The sequence below is a fragment of the Narcine bancroftii genome, chromosome 1, assembly GCF_036971445.1.
Source record: "Narcine bancroftii isolate sNarBan1 chromosome 1, sNarBan1.hap1, whole genome shotgun sequence".
Lineage (NCBI taxonomy): Eukaryota > Metazoa > Chordata > Chondrichthyes > Torpediniformes > Narcinidae > Narcine > Narcine bancroftii.
In genome coordinates this window covers 7,775,946-7,797,885 of record NC_091469.1, presented here as the reverse complement: position 1 = coordinate 7,797,885, position 21,940 = coordinate 7,775,946, and the positions used below count along the sequence as shown (strand labels likewise).

Below are 21,940 nucleotides of genomic sequence, written 5' to 3'. Positions count from 1 at the left end.
AAATCAGTTGCTGCAAAACCAATTTTAGGATGAAATGAAAGAGTATTTATTGAGACTGAAAAGACTTTTAGTACATTATAAATCAAAACTAACTTGTTGCATTTCTCCAAGTCAACAAGAAATATTTTTTATTCAATGTTAAGCTTAGCCCAGTGGTTCTCAACCTTTTTCTTTCCACTTACATTTCACTTTAATTAATCTCTATGTCATCGGTGCTCTGTGATTAGTCAGGGATTGCTTAAGGTGGTATGTGGGTGGGAAGGGAAGGTTGAGAATCACTGCTCTAGACCCAATTGTTACAGAAATATTTTGCTTGAGAAAAATTGTCATTGGCCCATTTCCTTTGGAGTTATGAAACCGTGCACATAACGAGCTAATTAGGTACAATTAAAACAGTGGTTTTCAAATTTTTTCTTTCCACCTACATACCATCTTAAGCAATCCTTTACTAATCACAGAGCACCTATGGCATAGGGATTACTTAAAGTGGTATGTGAATGGAAAGAAAAAGGTTGAGAACCACTGGTTTAGCTGATATAGTTGCATGTAGCCTCCTTCTCCTCACAGTGAAAAGTCAGGCACTCCTGAATATTATTTTTCGCAACATCTTTGCAATAGAGGAACGCTGACTAGGTTGGTGATCAAGGGAAATTGATCTAGTCCGCATACAGTAAAAAGAAAAAGAAAATCACTGATGTACACTCTTTGTTTACAATTTGAAATGCTTATAGTTTTGAGAAAATTGGCAGCTGTGTTGAATGCCTAAACCTGTAGCTTTTGGGTACTGGTGACGTACAGTGATTTTTATTTTTGAACATATTCAAAATAGTCATCGCTGCACAAAAATTCCAGTGACATTTTGTGGAGAAACAAAGAAATTGCAAATATTGGAGGATACTTACTATAGGGGACACATTCATATTGAACTTCTAAATATTTATATGTCCCTGGGCAAGGATCTGGAAACACATCTGGTCCAGCCACAACGGCACATTGGGTTCGATTGTTACACCTGGAGAAAGGAAATGAAGAAAACATTATTGCCAGTTCAGTCAAATAATCTAATGATTGCAGCATATTCCTAAATTCCAAGCTTTCTGAACAATCCCCCATTACTTCTCAGCTCCTTTCTATTCTTCCCCTCCCACCTGTATTGATCTATCAGCTGCCAGCCTGTGCTCCTCCCCCATGCCCTCACCATCTTATTTGGGTGATTTTCAGCACACATGACGAATTATTGACTCCCTTTGGCTTCCCTTGGATGCTGCCTGGCCTGCTGAGTTTCTCCAGCACTTTTGTGCAGTGCTGAGATTGGGAGAGTTCTGTAACTTCTTTGACGTTAGCATTGAGAAGTGAATCACGTGGACTCTAAAATGTTGCGTGTGAGGCCAAAGCACAGGCACTTAGCTTGCAGTGGGCAGGAGGTACCTCAAAATCAAACCAGCAATATTTTATAATTTAAAAGTAAATTTGCAAGTATATTTGGATTCCTCAAAATCTATTGATTCACAGAATCATGCTTGTCCAGCAGGATAAACAAGTTGCAATGACAAATGATGGTTTTTTTTTCTCATCGTAATTATTTTCATGTATCAGCCAGAGAAGGTTATGTTTCAACAGCCAAGGTTCAAAAGAGGAAGGGTGGCACGGTTTGGACAACACTATTTCAGTGCCAGCGGCTCGGGATTGAATTTGTACATCCTCCCCGTGTCTGTGTGGGTTTCCTCTGGCCGCTCTGGTTTCCTCCCACCTTTCAAAATGTATGGTTTGTAGGTAAATTGAATTATTTTGGCAGCATGGGTTGTATGTCTAAATTAAATAAAGCTTAAAATTTCTATTGAAATCACTGAACAATAGGACAGCCCAGTTTCAGTAATCCATTTGTTTATTTAATTTAAGCTGTATATTAAGTACATGCAAAACTGATATAGAATCAGGATACACTGTTATCGTGGAGAGAGGTGGGAAAAGCCTCCCAAGAAGGGGTGATCCACACCATTTGAGCTTTGAGTGGAGAATACACTCAAAAGTGCTTAAATTTAAAAGTGCGGCACTTCAACCCGCGATTTCGTTAGCTTTTGCACGGGGAACAAGTGCAAAGACACCCATAATTTGCAGCACTGGGAAATGTGCGTGGGGGCGAGAAGATCACAACTAAAGCTATACATGATAAATGGGCTTAAACCAACATTTCAGAAATAGGTTTCAGACTAATCATAAAAATCAAATATAAAACTGCAGAATCTAAAATTAAACCAGAACATTCTGTAAATCTTTAGCAAGTCCAGTCATATCCATAGAAAGAGGAACAGATTTGGCTTTCTCTTCCCACACATGACCTGACCTGCTCACTATATTCAGAATCAGACATTGTCTCAGTGAACAAAACCAATCAAAGGGAAATATAAGACTCAAGGTTCCCTTTATTGGCACATAATAAGGCATAAAATGAAATATATATGATATTCTTCAACTTTTCTCACTGTAAGGCAAACAAGAGTTGCCATAAGTATTCTGGGTTCACTCAGGACCTTCATTGAATTTAATTACATTTCGGAGCTAGATTTTTTTCAGAATATAAACTTTGCCCATTTTTTGTAAAAACGATGCATTTTGTTCAGATATGAAACTTTAATCAGATTATCTCGGCATCAGATAAAGAACATCTGTGATACTTTGGAACATTTGGACTGATTAATACTGCAACATTGTGGAGATACACTGCATGACATTTAAGTCTACATGGCTTATGCCTTGTGAGGTCTTTGAAGTGCTACTGCAAATCACATCAGGTTGTAATAACGGTTTACATCAGATATTAGAGAGACATTCATATTCTATGTGCTGCAGTGGCTTCATTTGTTTAATCTCAAGAGCATAAGTTCAAATTTATTGTCAGAATACATACATCACACACAACCCTGAGATTCTTTTTCCTGTGGGGCAGGGACAGAATTTCTATTATCTGCAACTGTAAACTGTATTCAAGAAAAAAAAGATATGTAAAACAAACTGACTGCAAATACAGAAAAAAATATTTAGTAATAAATAATGTGTAAAGTCAGAGTCCTTAAATGAGTCTCTGATTGAGACAGTTTAGGAATCTGATGGTGGTGGGGTAGCAACTGTGCCTGAACCTAGTGGTATATGTCTTGCGACATCTATACCTCTTTTAAGATATCAATAGTGAGAACAGAACATATCCTGGGTGATATGGATTATCGCTGATTGCTGCTGCTCTCTGACAGCAGCGTAGGGAGAGTTTTGCCTGTGTCGTACTGAGCTGTGTTCCTTTTGCACTTGAAGGTATTGGTACTCTCATACCAGGTCTTCATACACCCAGTCGGCACACTTTCCACTACATATCTGTAGAAGTTTGCTAAGGTTTCCTATGTCAAACCAAACCTCTGTAAACTCCTGAGGAAGTAGAGGTTGATGTGTCTGGGTTATACCATCGGAGGTTTTAATAAACACAAGAAAGGCTTGTTATGTTTAACAGCACATTTCTTTACTCACATTCAGCTACTGGGTCGCGTATTGATACAATGTGTTTCACCGCGCATGCCCAGTCTCAAGTGTGATGTGGCTCTTACAGTGCAAGTGTTCATGCTCTAGCATGAAATAGTCCCAGGTTTCCTCAATATATAACATCCTTCCTTCTTAAGAAAAAAATGTATTAAAATTTTAAAGATTTATCATTACTGCTTCTTTATTTACAATTATCATTAAGAATTAACTATTCTATTTACACATTTGTGGTTCTATATTCTTTTCAGTGGAATCACACTGGTGGTAAGATGTTACTTTTCCACCTTGTAGTGCTTGTTGCAACAGTTTGGTTCTGTGGTTCTCCTGCTGCTTGCTGTGCAGTCATTGCACTGCTGTTGGTTGGGCTTTCGCCTCGTGTTCCCTCACAAGTTGTTGGAAATACAGAAGCAGTTGATGCTTCTGGTGCTCTTTGTGTCAGATCTGGTGTTGGGCGAATGTGGGTCCTGTTTCATCTCACCTGCCTGCCAGATTCTGTCTCAATGATGTATGGCCTTGGCATCTCAGCTTTTCTAACAATCTTTACTGGACTCCAGGTTTTTATCACTGGCTCTTGAACACACACATGCTCCCCTGTGAAGAGTTCTGGTAATGTTTGTGCATGTTTGTTGTAATGTTGATGACTTCCCTCTTGTATGTTAGTCAACTTTCTTCTTATTTCCTCTTGGTCGTCTGGTGGATGGATTTTGCTTGGTAGGGTTGTCTTGTACTTTCTGCCATTCTGAAGCTCTGCTGGTGACTTCATGTCGGCCCCCAAGGGTGTTGCTCACAGTGACAGAAGAGCAAGGTAAGGGTCTTCCTCTGTCTCTCGACACTTAGTGAGAGTAGGTTTAATTGTCTGAACATGCCTCTCAATGAATCCATGGTCCTTGGGGTAACTTGGTGATGATGTAGTGATGGTGAACCCATAACCTGCAGCTATTTCTCTGAATTCACATGATGTGAGTTGGGTCGCATTGTCACGTATCACTTGTTCGGGTATCCCCTGTTCCGTGAAGAGCTCTCGTACAGCAGCAGTGATGATCGGTGCTCTCAGGTCCTTCACTTTCCTGATGAAGGGGAATTTGGAGTAGTAGCAGGACACAATCAGATACCTCTCCAGGTTTTTTGTGAATAAGTCTGCTCCCATAGTGTGCCGTGGCTTGGCGGGTATTTCAGCAAGAATCATCTCTTCCTTTTGTTGTGTGTTTCTGGCATGCCGGATATGTAGCCACCATTCTTTCAATGTCCTTCTACATGCCTATCCAGTAAACAGCTGACTTTGCTCTGAGTTTGCATTTTTCCATTCCCATGTGGCCTTGGTGTATTTGCTAGAGAATTTCTTTTTGCATTGTCTCTGGCATTATCAGCCGTGACCCTCCCAGCAGAGCACCGTTCTCCAGGAATATGTCATCTGTGACAGACCAATACTAACGTATTGTAGGCTGCACCTGTTTTATCCCTTCTGGCCATCCCTGCATCACCTGTTGCAAGAGCAGCTGCAACACCTCGTCCTTTGCAGTTTCTTCTTTAATCAGGTTTAGTTTGGTACTGGTCACACTGATGAGGTGATGTACCTTGATCTCATGTCTTTCATTTTGTATTTTTGTTTGGGGAAAGACATGACAAGGCTTCGGCGAGCATCATTTCGTTCCCTGTACTTCAAGGTGAAGTCATAACATTGGAGCCGGAGGAGTATCCTCTATAATCTGGCTGGTGCCTTGCTGAGGTTCTTTTTCTGGATGTGTTCCAGTGGGCGATGATCACCCTCTACCACAAACTGTCTTCCATAGAGGAATTTGTGGAATTTTTCGCATCCATATACGACTGCCAACAGCTCCCTTTCGATATTGGCCTATCGGGTCTCTGCTGTTGTCAGGGCTTTTGAGGCAAAGGTTATTGGTTTTCCTTCCTGCACCAATGCTGCCCCGAGGCCTCTCATGGACATGTCTACTTGTAATGTGATGGCTTTTTTTCTGTTCTAGTGGCTCAGTTCTGTTTCTCTGCAGATCACTTCCTTAAGCTGGTCAAAATTTCGTTAAGCGATGGTGACCACTGAAACTCCACATCCTCTTCCAGAAACTCTCTGAGGTTGGCTGTGTGGTCTCCCATGTGTGGGGTGAAGGAACCCATGTACTAGACCAGGCCAAGGAAGCTTCTTAGTTCCTTTTTGTCCTTTGGGTGGTCCATTTCAGCAATGGCTGCTATCTTCTCTGGGCTTGGCCCGACCCCATCAGGTGTGTACACCATTCCGAGGTACTGGCACACCTCCACCTTAATGATGCACTTGTCTGCATTGAGTTTGATGTTGGCCCCTCTTGTTCTCCCCATTGCCTCTGTGTAGGTGGAGATCGTGGGTTTTCCCATCTCTGCCAAAGGTCTGGATGTCATCTGCATCCCATGTAAGTCTCATCTATCTTTTGCTGGAAGATGTCTTGACTCACCTTTAGGCCAAAAGGTAGTTGCAGGAACTTGTTCTGGCCGAATGGAGTAGTGAATATTGTGAGCAGGGTCGATTCTTCATCCACCACGTTCCGATATCCATTCTTTCCGTCTAGTTTGCTAAAGATTTTGGATCCCGCTAGTTCAGAAGTGATGTCTTCCAGTGTTGGTGTTGGATAGTGACATCACTTGATTGCTTAGTTTAAGTCTTTAGGGTCCAGACATATCCTCCGGCGGCCATTCGGTTTTTCCTTTATTACAATGGAATTCATCCAGTCGGTTGGCTTGACCACTTTTGTTATCACTAATTTTTCTTCTCTAGCCTTCATTTCAGCTCTTTTATCACCTTCCATGTAGCATAGATTATTGGTTTTCAATCTGGGTCTATGGTTATGTGGTATTCCAAGTTTTCAAAGCATCCGACTGTGTCATCAAAGTATTCAGGGTACATGTCCATGAGCCCGGCCTTGTTTGTGATCAGAGGGAGTTGCTCAACTTGGATGTGCAATTGATCCTCTTGGAAACTTTTGAATGCCAGGTTGCACTTCTGCTTTGACCTTTGGAAAGCCTCTACGATGTCGTCGGCTTCCCCGCCCATGTGACTGGTTGCAACGGTGCTGCTGCGGCTGCCATTTTCTTCTCCACCAACTTGTCATCAGGTAATGGTGCTTTTTCCTTTGTTTCCCTCTCTCTGTGTTTATTTCAATTTTTTTTCTGTACGGTGTGGGTTTCGATCAATCTCATCGCTGCCACCATGTTGTGTCCGGGTTGTACTATCTGAAGTCTTAATAAGCACTAGAAAGGCTTGCAAGTTTACAGCACATTTCTTTACTCACATTCAGCTACTGGGTCACGTATACATGCCTCTCATTGTGCACGCACCTCTCTCAAGTGTGATGTGGCTCTTACAGTGTTAGCGTTCATTCTCTAGCATAATCTAGACCCAGGTTTCCTCAGTCTTTAACAGAGGTGCTGACATGTTTTCTTCACAATGATATGTTGAGTCCTCTGAGATTGTGACTCCCAGGATTTTAAAGTTGCTCACCCTCTCCAACTCTGATTTTCCCCAATGATCACTGGATCATACACCTCTGGATTTCCTCTCCTAGAGTCTACAATCAGCTCCTTGGTCTTCGTGACAATGTGATAGGTTGCTGTAGTAGCAATTCAGCCAAGCTTTCAATCTCTCTCCTGTATCCTGACTCATTACCCCTTAAGGTAGAACATAGAACATTAGAGAACAGTACAGGCCCCTCAGCCCCTAAGTTGTGCTGACCTTTATAAACCTACTCCACAACAATCTAACCCTTCCCTCCCTCACACCCTTCATTTGTCATGCATCCATGTACCTATTGAAAAGTCTTTTTAATGTCCCCTTGTAGCAGCTTCCACCACTACACCTTGTGTTAGGACTTGCATGGTCATTTAATTGATAGAAGCACAGAGATGCACTCTATGAGATGAAAAGAATATTGTGAATTACTACCTTCCTCTCAGAGTGTGACCTGGACAATATGTTTGAGAAAGAAGATTTTGTCCCCAACTTGTCAAAAACCCACAAAAAAAGCACGGTGGATGTCGGAAATTTGAAAATACTGATGCTCTGGTGAAAGTTTATGGAATTGAAATGTTGATTACGTTCTATTTTCTACCAAAGTTGACTCTAGCGATTTCTTCATTTCATTGTTGGAATAATGAAGACATTTTCACAACACCCTTGCTTTTGTCGACACACAAAGAACAGCAATTTGCATAAAATTGGGGGGGGGGCTCCATTAGCTGCAAAAACCCACACTGGAATTAACTCCCAGCTTCACTGGACATGCTTTCAACTTCCCCAGAGATGCCATGAAAGTTTGGAGGAGGAGCAGTGCACAGTAAGGCCCAGTCTATCATTTTATAGAGATACTCACATTGACAATGCTTTCTGATCCTATTATGCACTCAACCTTGAACATCAAGAGAAATGACCATTATAACTATAGAATCTCTCTTCTGTAAGGGCATTCTTGAGATGGATTCCTGAATGTTGCTGCTTCTTTTCTGATTTCATCTTTGCTGCTTCTTCTCCTTGCCATTATTCTCAATCTTTCTTTCATTCTGCATCCCTACCCTGTATTTAATTTGACTGTAATGTTTCCTGTGTTTGTCACCATTCAACAACTGTTTCAATAAAAGACTGGAGCTGAAAAAATGCTCAAGCAGCTCCCTAAACGCCTTTCCCGGATCTGCACCCAGTTATTTTTGTTTACAGTATAAAATCAATACACTCAGCAAAGTGCAAGGAAAAAAAACAAGTCATGTTGCTGATTGTAGGTGAAGCACCATGGAGCAGTGTCTCGGTCTTCGCAGCGAGCAGAAAGACAAATCAAACGCAAAGTCATTCTGGAGAAATCCTTAAGAGATGAGTCGAGCACAGTATCTTCTGGGGGATGAGAGCTGAGGTGATTTGATGCAGGGAGGATTCTGGACACCTTGCTACTGAGAGAGGAATGTGCAATTTCCGTCTGCTTACATGAATACGTGGCATTGTGACGACATCAACCACATTAATCATCTCTGAAATGCAGCTCGTCAGAAGTTCAAGTCCATCACAACAGGGAACTGAGAGGGGCCTTGGAGCAGCGCAGCCCTGGACCTTTGGCCATAGGTGCCTTGTACCACCAGGTTCAGGGACAGTTGCCCCCCCCCCCCCCCCCCACCACCACCATCAGATTCCTAAAAAACACACAATTCTGGAGAACTCAGCAGGAAAAACAGTGTCCTCTATAAAACAAAGGTAAACATTTCTAACCGACGTTTCACACTTGAGCCCTTTGTCAAGGTACGTAAAAATGTCACCAGGCATGCAAACAAAAGAGTGGGGGCGGCAAGTGGTGTGGTCGCAAAGGCAGGATGTAATAGGTGGAGAAGGGAGGGAAGGGACAGCAGAGATCAAGGGGAGAAGGGATGGCTAGGTGAAGGAGGGAGGAGAACTGGAAAAGGGGGAGGGCAGGTTAGCAGAGACTGGAGAAGTCTGTTAATGCCATCTGGTTGGAGAGTGTCCAGACAGAAAATCCAGTGTTGTTCCTCCCTCTAATTTGTAGTGATCTTGGTGGGATAGTACATAAGGCCATGGATGGACATGCGAGAGTGGGAGTGTGACACAGAACTGAAATGGTTGAACTCAATCAAAGACTTATTTAGGATGCTCACTGCAGGAGCACATATACTAAAATTGGAATGATACAGAGAAGATTAGCATGGCTCCTGCGCAAGGACGATATGCAAATTTCTGAAGCATTCAAATTTTTAAAAAAGAACTTATTTAAGGACTCTGACTTTGCACATTATTTATTACTGGATATTTATTTGTTTTTTTTTTGTATTGCCCAGTTCGTTTTAATTTCCTTCATTCCTTACATTTCTCTCTTTTATATATGTATCTTTTTTCTTAAGGATAGCTTTTTGCTCAACCAATAAGAAGAATCATGTATGAACCCTGACAATAATTCTGAACTTCGAGTTTGACTTGTTCTAAATTTCACAAACATCTGAGGTTTATTGAATGGGGAGTGAAAATACTCCAATTGAAAAATATATTGTTCAAGATCAAAGCTGTATGTGGATGACCAGAAGGTCAGGGCATTAGAGACTAGAACCTTTGCCTTGGTAGAATGTTGATGGGTGCGGCATAAGGCCATTGTTGGGCAGTGAGTGGATAGGGTGGGGGTGGTCTGGTGGTCTATATTTACAAAGAATCAATGGTAAATATACGGAACATCGAAGAGGGATCTGTGTTCTCAGAGAGTGTGGAATTCTACCCATAAAGACAGATTATGATGAGGGTTGTCAACAGAAGGAGGAGCCGGTCGAAGGAGCTCATTGTCCCTACCCACAGAGTCTAAAGGAGACGTTCAGCTAAAATAAAGCCGACAAACGGATGAGAGCAAAGCCTTACATTTCATTGTACTCTTCACTCTTGATGCAGTAAGTGCTGAAGAAGTGGCTATGCCTGGAGTGCCTATCAAAAGTCTCTCCTTGCATCACTTTGCCTCCATCTCTGATAATTGTCCACACACATGCTTGAGAAACAAATGGCCTCTTCCTGACTTTTCATTATGGTAACCTGCTTTCTCTATCTCTCTCAGGACTGACCAGTTCATCCATCTCCAATGTTACCTCAGTTCTGGCCCTTTATACGTACTACCTGACTGCTGGATAATGCCCTGCTCCTCAGAGTTCTGCAAACCCTATATTGCCTTCTCACTTTCTAAATGTATATGACAAAGAACCACATCCCTACCCATTCTAGTTCCATTAATCCGCAATGACCTTGTAAAGGTTAAGGTTCCATTATCGACACATAATACTACATGTAGAATATAATACACATGAAATTCTTTAACTTTTGTCTTCTGTAAGGTAGACAGAGAGTTGCTACTTAGTCCAGTGCCCCTCACAGAAATCTACAACACCTGGTGTTCCTAGGTGGTCTCCCCTTCAAGTACTGACCAGTCTGAGCCTGCTTAGCTTCTGAGATTGGACCATCTCAGGCATATTCAGGCCTTATCCCCAATGCAAACCTGAGATCACCCCATCATGGACATTTCCTCTGTCCTGTCCATTCCCTCACTGAACCTCCAGACAACTCAAAGTAATTTGTTCTCTCTCTTTCCCAGTTGTGGCACAAGGGTCTCAGCCCTAAAAATTTAACCCTGGTTCTTTCTCCACAGACGTTTTCTGACCCACTGAGAGTTCTGTTATCAGTTCAGATTTCCAGCATCTGTATTTTTTTGAATCTCCAGCTAATACTTAAAATGAGAAACAATATTATCCCATGCAAGACTGATACAAAAATTGCATCATGGTAATTGAAGTTTCAGAGCACCACTGAAAAGATTACAATGGTGTTACATCATGGACAACTCAGAACATTATGTGTGTGAATTTTCACACTTTAAGGCCGAGAAGAAAAAGTGCTGATTTGTTTGAAATTTGGACCCTCTATTGAACATGTTCCCAATGTACAAGGTTGCAGGCAAAATGACACATGGAAAAACTTGAAACAAAATGAGAGGCAGAAAGCACACAGGATAAGCAGATATTGCAGTGTTCATTGTAAAACCTGAGCAGCAATGTCCTGAACAGAATTTAAATACTTCAGGTTTAAATTATGTGGCATGCCCAATATTACAGATCTCAGCTGGAGAAGTGAATTCTAAATGAACTCCTGTCTGAAGCCTGGAGGGTGGATGCTCTCCAAGACTGGGCCAATTATTCCATGGAAATAGTGAAATTTAATTCAACAAGAACCACATTCCAGATCAGATTTGATGAGTCAACAGCGACCTCCTAACCCCGAATCAAATTTCAAATCCAATCTCTTAGCAAAACAGCCCAAGCTGTCCTACCCACAAATTCATCTCGATATTCACTGCACTATCTACTCCCAACTGATGTCACTTTCAGCCAATCCACAAAATTTGAAGGTGTGTGGGTCATTGTGTTTTAAACTCAGCTCGCAGGGCTGATGAATCTTCAATGTTTGCAAATACAATCAAGTTCTTGCAATGAGGGATATTGGTGTTGAAGAACGCGGACAGGAATGGAGCGTGATTTTTTTTTCCAGCTGACTTTTATACGGCATCAGAGAGTTCTCTCAGAAGACCACCGAGATTGATATTCTGGGCTGACCAGTAGCACTCACATCCACACTGATTATGTTTCTCGAGAGGCTGCTGTTGAAGTTGATCGTCTCTTGTCTGCGTGGCAACATGGACCCATTCCAATTTTCCTACCACAGCAATAGGTCAATAGTATATGCCAACTCACTGGGTCTACACTTAACCCAGGAACACCTGGACAACACCGACACATATATCAGGTTGCACTTTATTGACTGCAGTTCAGCATTCAACACCATCATCCCCTCAAAACTAATCAGCAAACTCCATGACCTGGGCCTCAATATACCAGTGTCCAGTTGGATCTTGGATTCCTCACATATCCCAATCAGCGTGAATGGCAAGATCATCTCCTCCACAGTCTCCACCAGCATTGGAGAGCCACTGGTTGCGTGCATAGCCCTATATTGTATTTGCTTTAAACCTTTTGACTTGTGACACAGTACAACAACACCATTTAAACATTCACTGACGATACCACCGCAGTGGGCTGTCTAAAAAGGGGCAATGAGTCAGCATACAGGAGCGAGATTGAAAAGTTGGCTAAATGGTGCACTAACAACAACCTCTCACTCATAATCATCAACACCAAGGACCTGATTGTCAACTCTAAGAAATGAAAACCAGAGGTGCATGATCTCGTGATCATTGCAGGATCAGAGATGGAGAGGGTGAGAAAATTTACATTCTTGGAGGACCTTTCCTGGACTTGTATCATTTTTTTATTGAAGAAGGCACACCAAATTCCTTAGGAATTTGTGGAGGTTCGGCATGACATTGAAAACCTTGGCAAACTTCAAGAGATGCGTAGTGGAAAGTATGCTGACCAGCTGCATCACAGCCTGGGATGGAGGCACCAATAGCTCAGAGTGGAAATCCCTGCAAAATGTAGCCCAGTACATCACAGGCAAAACTCTCCACACCATCACATGAACATCTTCATGGAACACTGCTGTCAGACAGTGGCAGCAATCAGCAAAGATCCACTCCACCAAGGACACACTCTGTTCTCACCAGATTCTGGAGCACTTGCTACCTCTCAACCATCAGACTCTGAAACAAGAGACTCAATCAGAGATTCATTTAAGGACTCTTCATCACTGTGGATGTGAGCACTACTGATCAGTAGACATTTAGGCAGATTACTACACTCTTCTTGTGCACCTGTACAATTGCAGCCTGTTTACAACTCTGCCAGAGCGAGATGTTGAATATATCTGTGATTACATTGGCAAGTTGGTCAACATAGATTTTTAATGCTCCTCTGTCTACTCTTTCTGGATGGGATGCTTTCCTCAGATTCACTCTCCTGAAGGAAGCCACATGTCATCCTTAGATATAGACAGGAGAGGATCACTCGGGGACATGGGGGTCCCAGCAATTCTTCCATATTCTGGTGGTAAAATCAGGTATTGAAGGGAGTGAAGCTTTGCTGTCTCTTACTGCACCACATTTGGTTTTGTAGCAGGTTGTGCCATTTTAGTCCTGCCATTGATGTTGTGTATTCTTCGTTGTTTCCAATTTCATCCAGAACCTCCATTTCATAAAGGAAATGGCTTTCCATAGGTCGTACCTGCTAATTCTGTAGTGATCTGGATCTCTGGACTTAAAATGCTTATCAGCAGGTTCCAGATTTCATTGTTCATCCAGGGCTTCCAGTTGGGGAAAACCCTGAATGATTTGGTGGAGACACATTTGTCCACAGCTGTTTTGATAAAGTTTGTAATGGACTGGTAGAATGATTCAGATCCTCAGCTGAGTTCTTGAACACCGCCCAGTCTACTGATTCGAGGCAGTCCTGTAGCGGTTTTTCAGCCTCCCACAACCACCAACTGACTTTGATCTTTGGGGCCTCTCCTTTTACGCTCTGTCAAATGCATAAGGAGTAGTACCAGATGATCCGACTTGCCAAAATGCAATCTTGGGAAAGAATGGTAGGCCTACCTTATCTTGTTGTAGCAGTGATCAAGTGTGCTGGGACATGTTTACTGACCACATTATGCAATTCCGCAAGTTCCTGGTTATAATCAGCATTGGGATAAAGATATAAGCTCCAGTGATAATCACCAGTGAGAACTTTCAATGTAAATAGAAACATCTGAATTTAATCGAGATTTGCTCCATGGCAGTGGAGCAGATGGTTGACATGACCCCAACACCCGTGCACCACCCAGAATTAAATTACTTTCCATGTCAATAAAAGGAGGTATCCTATTTGACTTCTTTTTTAAAGGGTAAAAGGATGCTTTTATTGTTCTGCAATAACACAAAAAATGTAATATGATATACTTCAACTTTTGTCTTCCGTAAGGCAAATAGCGTCACCATAAGTATTGCCTGGTTAAAAGAATGTAAAATACCTTCCAGGAACATGCTAAATTAACAGGTTATGGGACAGACCGATATATCAAAAAAAGAGGTTTCTAATGCTTTTTGTGCACTTTTGAAAAACATCATTCTGTCCAATGATTCAAACGATCAGTGGCACGGCTAATGGATCTGCTGTCTCACATGTCAGGTTCAATCCTGTACTCCAGTGGTGTCTGCGTGGAGTTTGCACGTTCCCCCTGTGACCGAGTGGATTCCCCCCGGGTTCTCCTATTTCCTCTCATCCCAAAGGCATGCTGGCAGATAGGTTAATTTTCTGCTGTGCACTGCCCCTGAGGTAACTGTAACTGATGATCAACACAGATTCAATGGTTGAAGGTTCTGGATTTGTTCTATAGGATAAGTACAACAAAGATCTAAACCACATTAAAAATTGTCTGGAAAATTTTTACAAGAATGGTGCAGTGAAACAGCAATTGTTTATTGCAGAAACAAAATCATATGTTACATACATCAATACAGCTTTAAGTATTGTACGTGAATTGAATTAAACTAAACTAGGTTCAGAAACAAACAAGTGGCTTCAGCAAGCAGGTGTTACTCACGGTTCAGATTTATGGGGTAAAAAAAAAGAGGCATTCCTTTCGGAATGAAAATGTTCAGCATGTCACTTTGATTACACTCACGTCGAGGTACCGATTCACAACAATCAATGAGGCAAGATTCAGGACATGACCTGTGCTTGGCAAATTCCAGTGATAATCTCTTCAGCTTTCAATGTAATCTTACACCACCTTCTCTCACTTGGTGGTTTGAACCCTGTTGTAGCTTATAATTTAAACAAAGGTAGAAAGGAAATCCAAAAGACTGCTCTCACCCCTAATTTAGGGCAACTGAAAATCCCAAGTGCCTTCTTGCAAAATAATTCTTGGAAGGTTAAAACTAGCAGTAAATCTTCGATTTCCAATTAATATTTTGCTTCGCTTAATATCTGATGAATCCATCAGGATTGTGGATCAGCATGAGCAATAACTAGGAAATGGTGGTAAAACTTGCTGATGCAATTAGGTATTTTCCAGCTAATTGTTGTTGTGCTTTGTCAAACAGCTGTAATGTTTAAGAAAGCTCTCCCAAGAATTACAATACATTTTATTTCCCTTTTGCACAATGTTGCATGAAGACATGTTAATCTTCAGAATTAGAATTTGAAAAGAAAATGTTGTCAGTTTTGCACCATAAAACCTTGCAGAATTAAAAGAAAACATGGCTTCAGACCCTTAAAAAAACCACTGAAGTGATTTAATTACAAACAAGGAGATTCATTTAATTTCCCTGACATAGTTTGCTTCATTGATACCTTTGTTTAATTATAGATGCTTTGTGAACCTGAGGACAGTTGCTTGGCTTCCAGTTATATTAATAGGTTAACAGACAACGCATGAAGCAAAAACGAATAAAATAAAACCAAGAGATGCTGAACATTTGAAATAAAAATAGAAAATACTGGAAGTAGCAAATCAGTCAGCATCTGGGGCGAGATAATTAGAGTTTACGCTGCAAGATGAAGACCTATCGTCAGAATTGGAAAAAAAAGAGGTGGAGTTTTAGATTACAGGCTTAAACCTGACCCCTTCCCTCTTCCCACTGCATCTTAAAACTCATTTTCACTTTCCCCCAGTTTTGTTAAGAGTCTTTGATCTGAAACATGAACTCTTCCTCCATCCACAGGTATTACATGACCTGATGATTCTTCCAATACCTTCTGCTTTTGTGGATGCAACTGAAATTAATTCTCATATTCATTGGACTTCAATAGGTTTATGTTGAAATGACATTTCATGACTACATGGCATGTTTCTTAGATATGTAAGCAATCGTCTCGGAGACCGGTAAAAGTGGAACAAAACATGGCCCAAAAAAGTACTGGTTGAATTTGGCAGGTCATGCAGCATCCATGGAAATAAAAGGGCAGTGGATATTTCGGGCCTGAGCATCAATGGTCACCTCATCACAGGAAGGATTCAGAAGTTTTAGCGATACAGCACTGGAGATTCACCAGGATGTTGGCTGAATTGAAGAGCAGGTTATATGAAGCAAGGTTGACAGAGCTTGGGCTTTTATCTTTGGAGCATCAAAGGCTGAGAGATTACTTAATCGAGGAATAAAAGATTTTGAGAGTCTGTGACAGCCAGCACCAGTTTCCCAGGGCAACAATAGGAAATAACAGAGAAGATCTGTTTAAGATGAGTAAAGTTTAGAGGAGTTGTCAGAGGTGATTTTTTTTTTACTCAGAGAGTGGTGGAATGCATTGTTGGGGGTGCTGTACGACAATAACAACATTTAAAAGGCCCTTAGATCGGCACATGGATGTATCATAAAAGGAGAGTTAGGGTGTGAGATAGAGAAAAATCAGATTGTTAATGAGTAGGTTTACCTATGTCAGCACAACACAGTGGCCTCAAGGGCTCATATTGTGCCGTAATGTTCTATCAGTGATGCCAAAGAGGCCAATATTAATTATTTGTTCCAATGATTTGTTGACCAACAAAACATGTTCAAAAATATTTGCAACTCACAATCTATGAGCTTTAAGGAGCAAGTTTTGTTCTGTAAGTTAAAGTCAAATTTATTGTTATGTGCACCAAGGTGCATTGGGAAAGTTGTTTTGCGAGCAGTACAGGTAGATATCCCAAAAATAGTACAAGAAGTAAAACACAGAAGTGCAGAGTTGCCGAGAGATCAGTCAATGCAGAACTCAAACTCGTAAATATTCTTCCCAATGTATCAGTGAAAATTTAGCTTGAGTTTCAATAATATTTCTTTTTCTCCAGCTAACCAAACAGAACAAAATAAATAACTTTAACATCTCGCTGCAGAGATAAGTTCACCTCCAGTGTTAGCTGCTAAACAGTGGACAAGGATTAAACTAACTACATTCCTTTTCAGTATTGAGTGCCATAGTCAGGGTGTGCAAAATTTATGAGGGGGGTGTACAAAACTCCCATTACATTACGCAATTCAAGGGAATCACTGTGAAAATTAAGATCGTGTTACCTTGGAATCTACTCATTGGAGTTTAGAAGGATGAGGGGAATCTTACAGAGACATATAAAATGATCAAATGAATGGATAAGACAGAAGAGATTGTTTCCACTGGTGCACGGGACTGGAAGTAGGCGACAGAGCCTCAACTTTTGAGGGAGCAGATTTAAACCAGAGCTGACAAGGAACTGCTTCTCCCAATAGTGAATCTGTGAAATTCTCTGCTCAAGGGAGCAGGAGAGGCTGTCTCATGGATTTTATTAAGATTTAAAAAGAGAAAGAGAGATCTGAAGAATAGATTATGGGGAACAGGCAGGCAGGCGGAGCTGAGTGCATGCACAGATCGACCATGAGCCTGTTGAATGGCGCAGCAGGCTCGATGGGACAAATGGCCAACTCTTGCTCCTATTTCTGATAGTATCTCTGACAATATGCCAAGACCAAAATAACAAAACTGATATTATCATGTTGACTGGATTCAGCCACACTGCAAACCTGCCTTGAAAAATGAATGCATTCATCATTAAAGTGGGTTTATTTTGCTCAGTGCCTAGATCACTAATTATAGTTTTCATATGAAAATAGATGGAAATTGAACACAGAACATCAAGCATTACAGTACTATATAGGCCCTTCGGTCTATGATGTTGTGCTGACTGATAGAAACTTACTCAACAAGCTAAACTTTTCCCAACTCACACCCATAACCCTCTATGTTTCTTGTACCTGTATGCCTGTTTAAGTATCTTTTTAAAGTTCCTATTGCACCAATCTCCACCAACAACCATGACAATGAATTCAAAGCATCCACTACTCTCTGTGCAAAAATCTTACCCCTAATATCTACCCTAAACCTTCCTCCTCTCATCTTGTCCAAATGTCTTCTGGTATTTGCTACAGTTGCCCCAGGAAATAGATACTTGCTCTCCACCCTATCGATGCCTCTCATAATCCTGAGCATCTCTATGATGTCACCTCTCATCCTTCTTCACTCCAAAGAAAAAAGCTCTAGCTCTGCTAACCTTCCCTCATAATACACATTCTCCAAACCAAGCAACATCCTGGTTAATCTCCTCTGCACCCTCTCCATAGCTTCCACATCCTTCCTTTAATGAGAGGATCAGAATTGAACACAATAATCCAAGTGTGATCTAACCTGAGTTTTATAGAGCTGAAACATTACCTCATGACTCAAATTCAATCCCCCAACTAATGAAGGCTTCATAAGCCTTCTTAATTACCCTATCAACCTGTGCAGCAACCTTGAGAGAGCTATGGATTTGGACCCCAAGGTCCCTCTGTTCCTCCACATTGTTAAGAATCTTGCCATTAACCATGCACTTTCCCTTCAGGTTTGACTTTCCAAAATGCATCCCTTCTCACTTATTCAGCTTGAACTCCATCTGCCACTTTTCAGACAAACTTTGCATTCTGTCTATATCCTGTTGTAACATACGCCAACCTTTGACACTCCAACCTTCGTGTCATCTGCAAATCTATCCCTCTACTTCTTCATTCAGGACATTTATATAAAAAACTCACAGAGCATAGGTCCCAGAACAGATCCCTGTGGAATTCCACTAGTCACTTGATACAGGACCCAGATACACCAAAATACAAATTCCAAAAAGTAAAATTCTTGTTCACCGAGGACAGAATGTGAGACATGCAATCACAGAAAGAACACACTCCACTTAGCCAGTTTATGATAGATGTTAATGTCCATGGTGAATAGTTATAGTTCAGGTTTTTTAATGGGGAAAATCTTTTAATTGGTGCTTCAAGGTTCCTTTTGTCATGTAATAAAATAATACAAAAAATGTATTACATGAACTTTCCTTAGGCCTGCTCGAAAGGCAAACAAATATTCGCCATGAGCATTGCCCAGCACCACTAAATAAGAGAGAGAGCAAAATGTGTCCCTTCAGAGACACTGAGTATGTCCATACAATATATGGAGCAAGTCTATCAGAGTAGGTGTGTTTGTGAAAGTCAACTTGCTAAGAATATAGAGAATGGCAGAATAAAGTTGCATTCTCTGATATGATGTGTGAAGTGAGATTACAGGAAATGATCAAATACAATAAACACAAAGGCCATTGATGACATAAGTGTAATGATACAGAGCTACCACCAGGAGGAGTCAGATACGGAATGTGTAGCATCTAGGAAATCTTGCATCTTGAGAATGTTGTTGCATCTTTAGTAGATTAAAGATGGATGTCTTCCCATGAGCTCTGCATGTGGATGTTCTGTTTTCAGTGCTGGTTACTTAGTTAATAAATCTAGTTGTTTTAAAAAGAACCCAAGTTTCTTTATTGTAATAAAAGAAACATCACATTTTACCAGGAGTGGAGTTCTGCTGTGTATAGGAATGAAAAAAGAAAAAAAGTGTGCATAGTGAGTAACAGTTGACATCAGCAGAGAAAATTTAGGTTTAAAAGCTCCTAACACTGTAAATTGGACTGGAAATATCGACCATAAGTGGAGGTTGCTTTACCTGCAAGCAGTTGAATCAATAGCCAACCAGACACATGGAAAATTGCACTGCTACTTACCGTGGCGGGACCACAAACCATTAATAGCAAATAATCAAGAAATATCTCAGTGAAGGTTGCTGAGAATCCAAAGACTGATGATGAAGTTACAATGTTATGACTTTGAATTGGTGCACACTCCAGGGAAACTTATTGCGCTAGCTGATGCGTTATACAGGACAACAATGCAGAGTGAAGCACGCATTGAGAGTTCCATAGAGACCGATGTGAATCTCCATTTGAATCTCTTCCTGTATCTGACATGAAATCCAAGCTGATCACATATGAAATAGAAAAGGACACTGTTCTAGAGAAGGCCATCAAGAATCTGAATGAAGGTTGGCCTAGAGGTGAATGTCACCTAATCTACAACATCAGAGCAGAGCAGAGTGTTGTCAATAGGCTCCTAATCAGACAGAGCAGAATTGTCATTCCTCAATCATTGCGATAAGAGATTCTGAAAAGGGTGCATGAGGGGCACCTTGGAATTGAAAAATGCAAGAGGAGGCCCAGAACTGTTGTTTATTGACCAGCAATAAATGCTGACATTGACAGGATGGTTTCAAGCTGTGAGATCTGTTGGAAACATCACGCAAACAGACAAAGGATCCCATGATAATAACGAATGAACCAGAAAAACCATGACAGAAAGGTGGGACTGATCTTTCCACATGGTTGGAAGAAGAATTGCTGGTTATTGATTATCTATCGAACTATCCAGAGATGGTGTTGCTTTTTTAGCATGTCTGCTGCTTGTATGATCAAATAAGTGAAATTGATCCTTGCAAGAGACGGAATTCCTCAAAATGTCTACAGTGTAAATGAACCATGCTACATTTGTAGAGAATTCCAGAACTTTACAGAAGACTACGATTTCCAACATGTGTCTTCAAGTCCTCTGCATCCACAGTCAAACGGTAAAGCAGAGAAAGGAGTTCACATAGTTAAAAAGTTGCTCAAGAAAGCACTAGACAGTGGATCAGATCTATATCTAGCTCTATTGAGTTATAGAGCTTGCCACTTGAACATTGCATGTCACCTGCTGTACTTCTGATGGGTTGTAGGCTATGCACCACTCTTCCCTACTCTGCAGGCCCAAACAAGAACAGAGGTGTTGAATAAAGGATGTTGAATGGAAGCAAAGGTGTCTGTAATGGAGACAAAAGGCAAAGTATGACAAATCAGCAAGAAGCTTCGGGCCACTGGCACAACATGACGCAGTGAGACTCAGAAATTCCAACACTTGGGACAAAAAGGGCTACTGTTCTGGGAGAAGTAAATCCAAGATTCTACACTGTCAGAACAGAGGAGGGTCATCAATTCCTGAGGAGGAATTGAAGGAGTCCGCTGAAAATGCCAGCGATACTACAGGAACAGAAAAATGCAGAGGATTCAGCCTGCACAGAAACAGAGCTGACACAAGCACCTGTGTTAAGAAGATCCACACGAGTTGTCGAAGCACCGGACAGACTGAATTTATAAAAGGAAGAGAACTGCACTCTTCAAAGTTTGTACCGGTGATGTTGAAATTTTAATTGAAAGAATGTGTCATGTTTGATTAAGCATCTCAGGAAAGGATATGTGGTGATCGAGTACTACCACCTGGAGGAGTCGGAAACAGAGTGTGTAGCATTTGGGGAATGCTGCATCTTGCAAATGTTGTTGCATTTTTAGTAGATTCAAGATGGATGCCTTCCCACGTGTGTTTGCATTGTGTGTGTTCTATTTTTAGTGCTGGTCGTTTAGTGAATAAAACTAATTGTTTTAAAAAGAATCCAAGTTTCTTTATTGTAATAAAATATCGCAATATGCATGCCAAGAGTTCTTGCAATTGTTTTATTCATTTGGAAGGACTTTACATCTGAATGTAATACTCATTATTCTCCTCCTAGAAAGCAAGAATGTTGATGTGCCAGGTGGGAGGTTTGTTTGAAAAGGGCACATAGTCTCCATCTCTGGTAGTCCACAGCTGGAGTCCCAAGTGTTAGCACCACCATCCTGGAACTTCAGATGCTTTCCCAGGTCGTCTGATGTGTTATGTCACAACATTAGATGTTGTGGAGTAACTACCTGCCTTTCTCTTTCATGGGAAGAGATTGAGAAGTATTTTACTTTCTGCTTACTTAGGTGCCAGTGAGTTAAGTGTGGGTTCGGGGCAACGATAGCTTTCTTCTAAAAATGCATTGTTAAGTTTATTTACTTCACAATCTGTGAATAAAAATAAAACCTGCTTGTGGAGTAAATGGAAACAGAATCCACAGTCTCATTTAGAACAGACAAACCATGAAAAAATTGGTGGCGCTACCAAAGCTGCTGCAATGGCATCGCTGCCACTAGTGTGACCCAGGCGATCAGAGCCAGCATTAGAACCAGGTGGTTGAATCTGATGGCTCCGTATAG

General features: G+C 41.2%; 1 protein-coding gene and 1 non-coding gene across 10 annotated transcripts in view; one reads left to right on the top strand and one right to left on the bottom strand.

The window, feature by feature from the left end:
• The window catches only part of LOC138755016 (adhesion G protein-coupled receptor L3-like), a 747,574-nt gene that overhangs the window by 277,254 nt on the left and 448,380 nt on the right, over positions 1 to 21,940 (bottom strand). For all 9 annotated transcript variants that reach the window (XM_069920224.1, XM_069920232.1, XM_069920177.1 and 6 more), the window contains one exon: positions 903 to 1,012. In XM_069920224.1, coding sequence (XP_069776325.1) covers positions 903 to 1,012 — 110 coding nt within the window. The remainder of the gene's footprint in view (positions 1 to 902; positions 1,013 to 21,940) is intronic.
• Positions 9,155 to 9,261, top strand: LOC138752126 (U6 spliceosomal RNA). Its single transcript, XR_011350398.1, has one exon. It is a non-coding gene; the product is annotated as a U6 spliceosomal RNA (small nuclear RNA).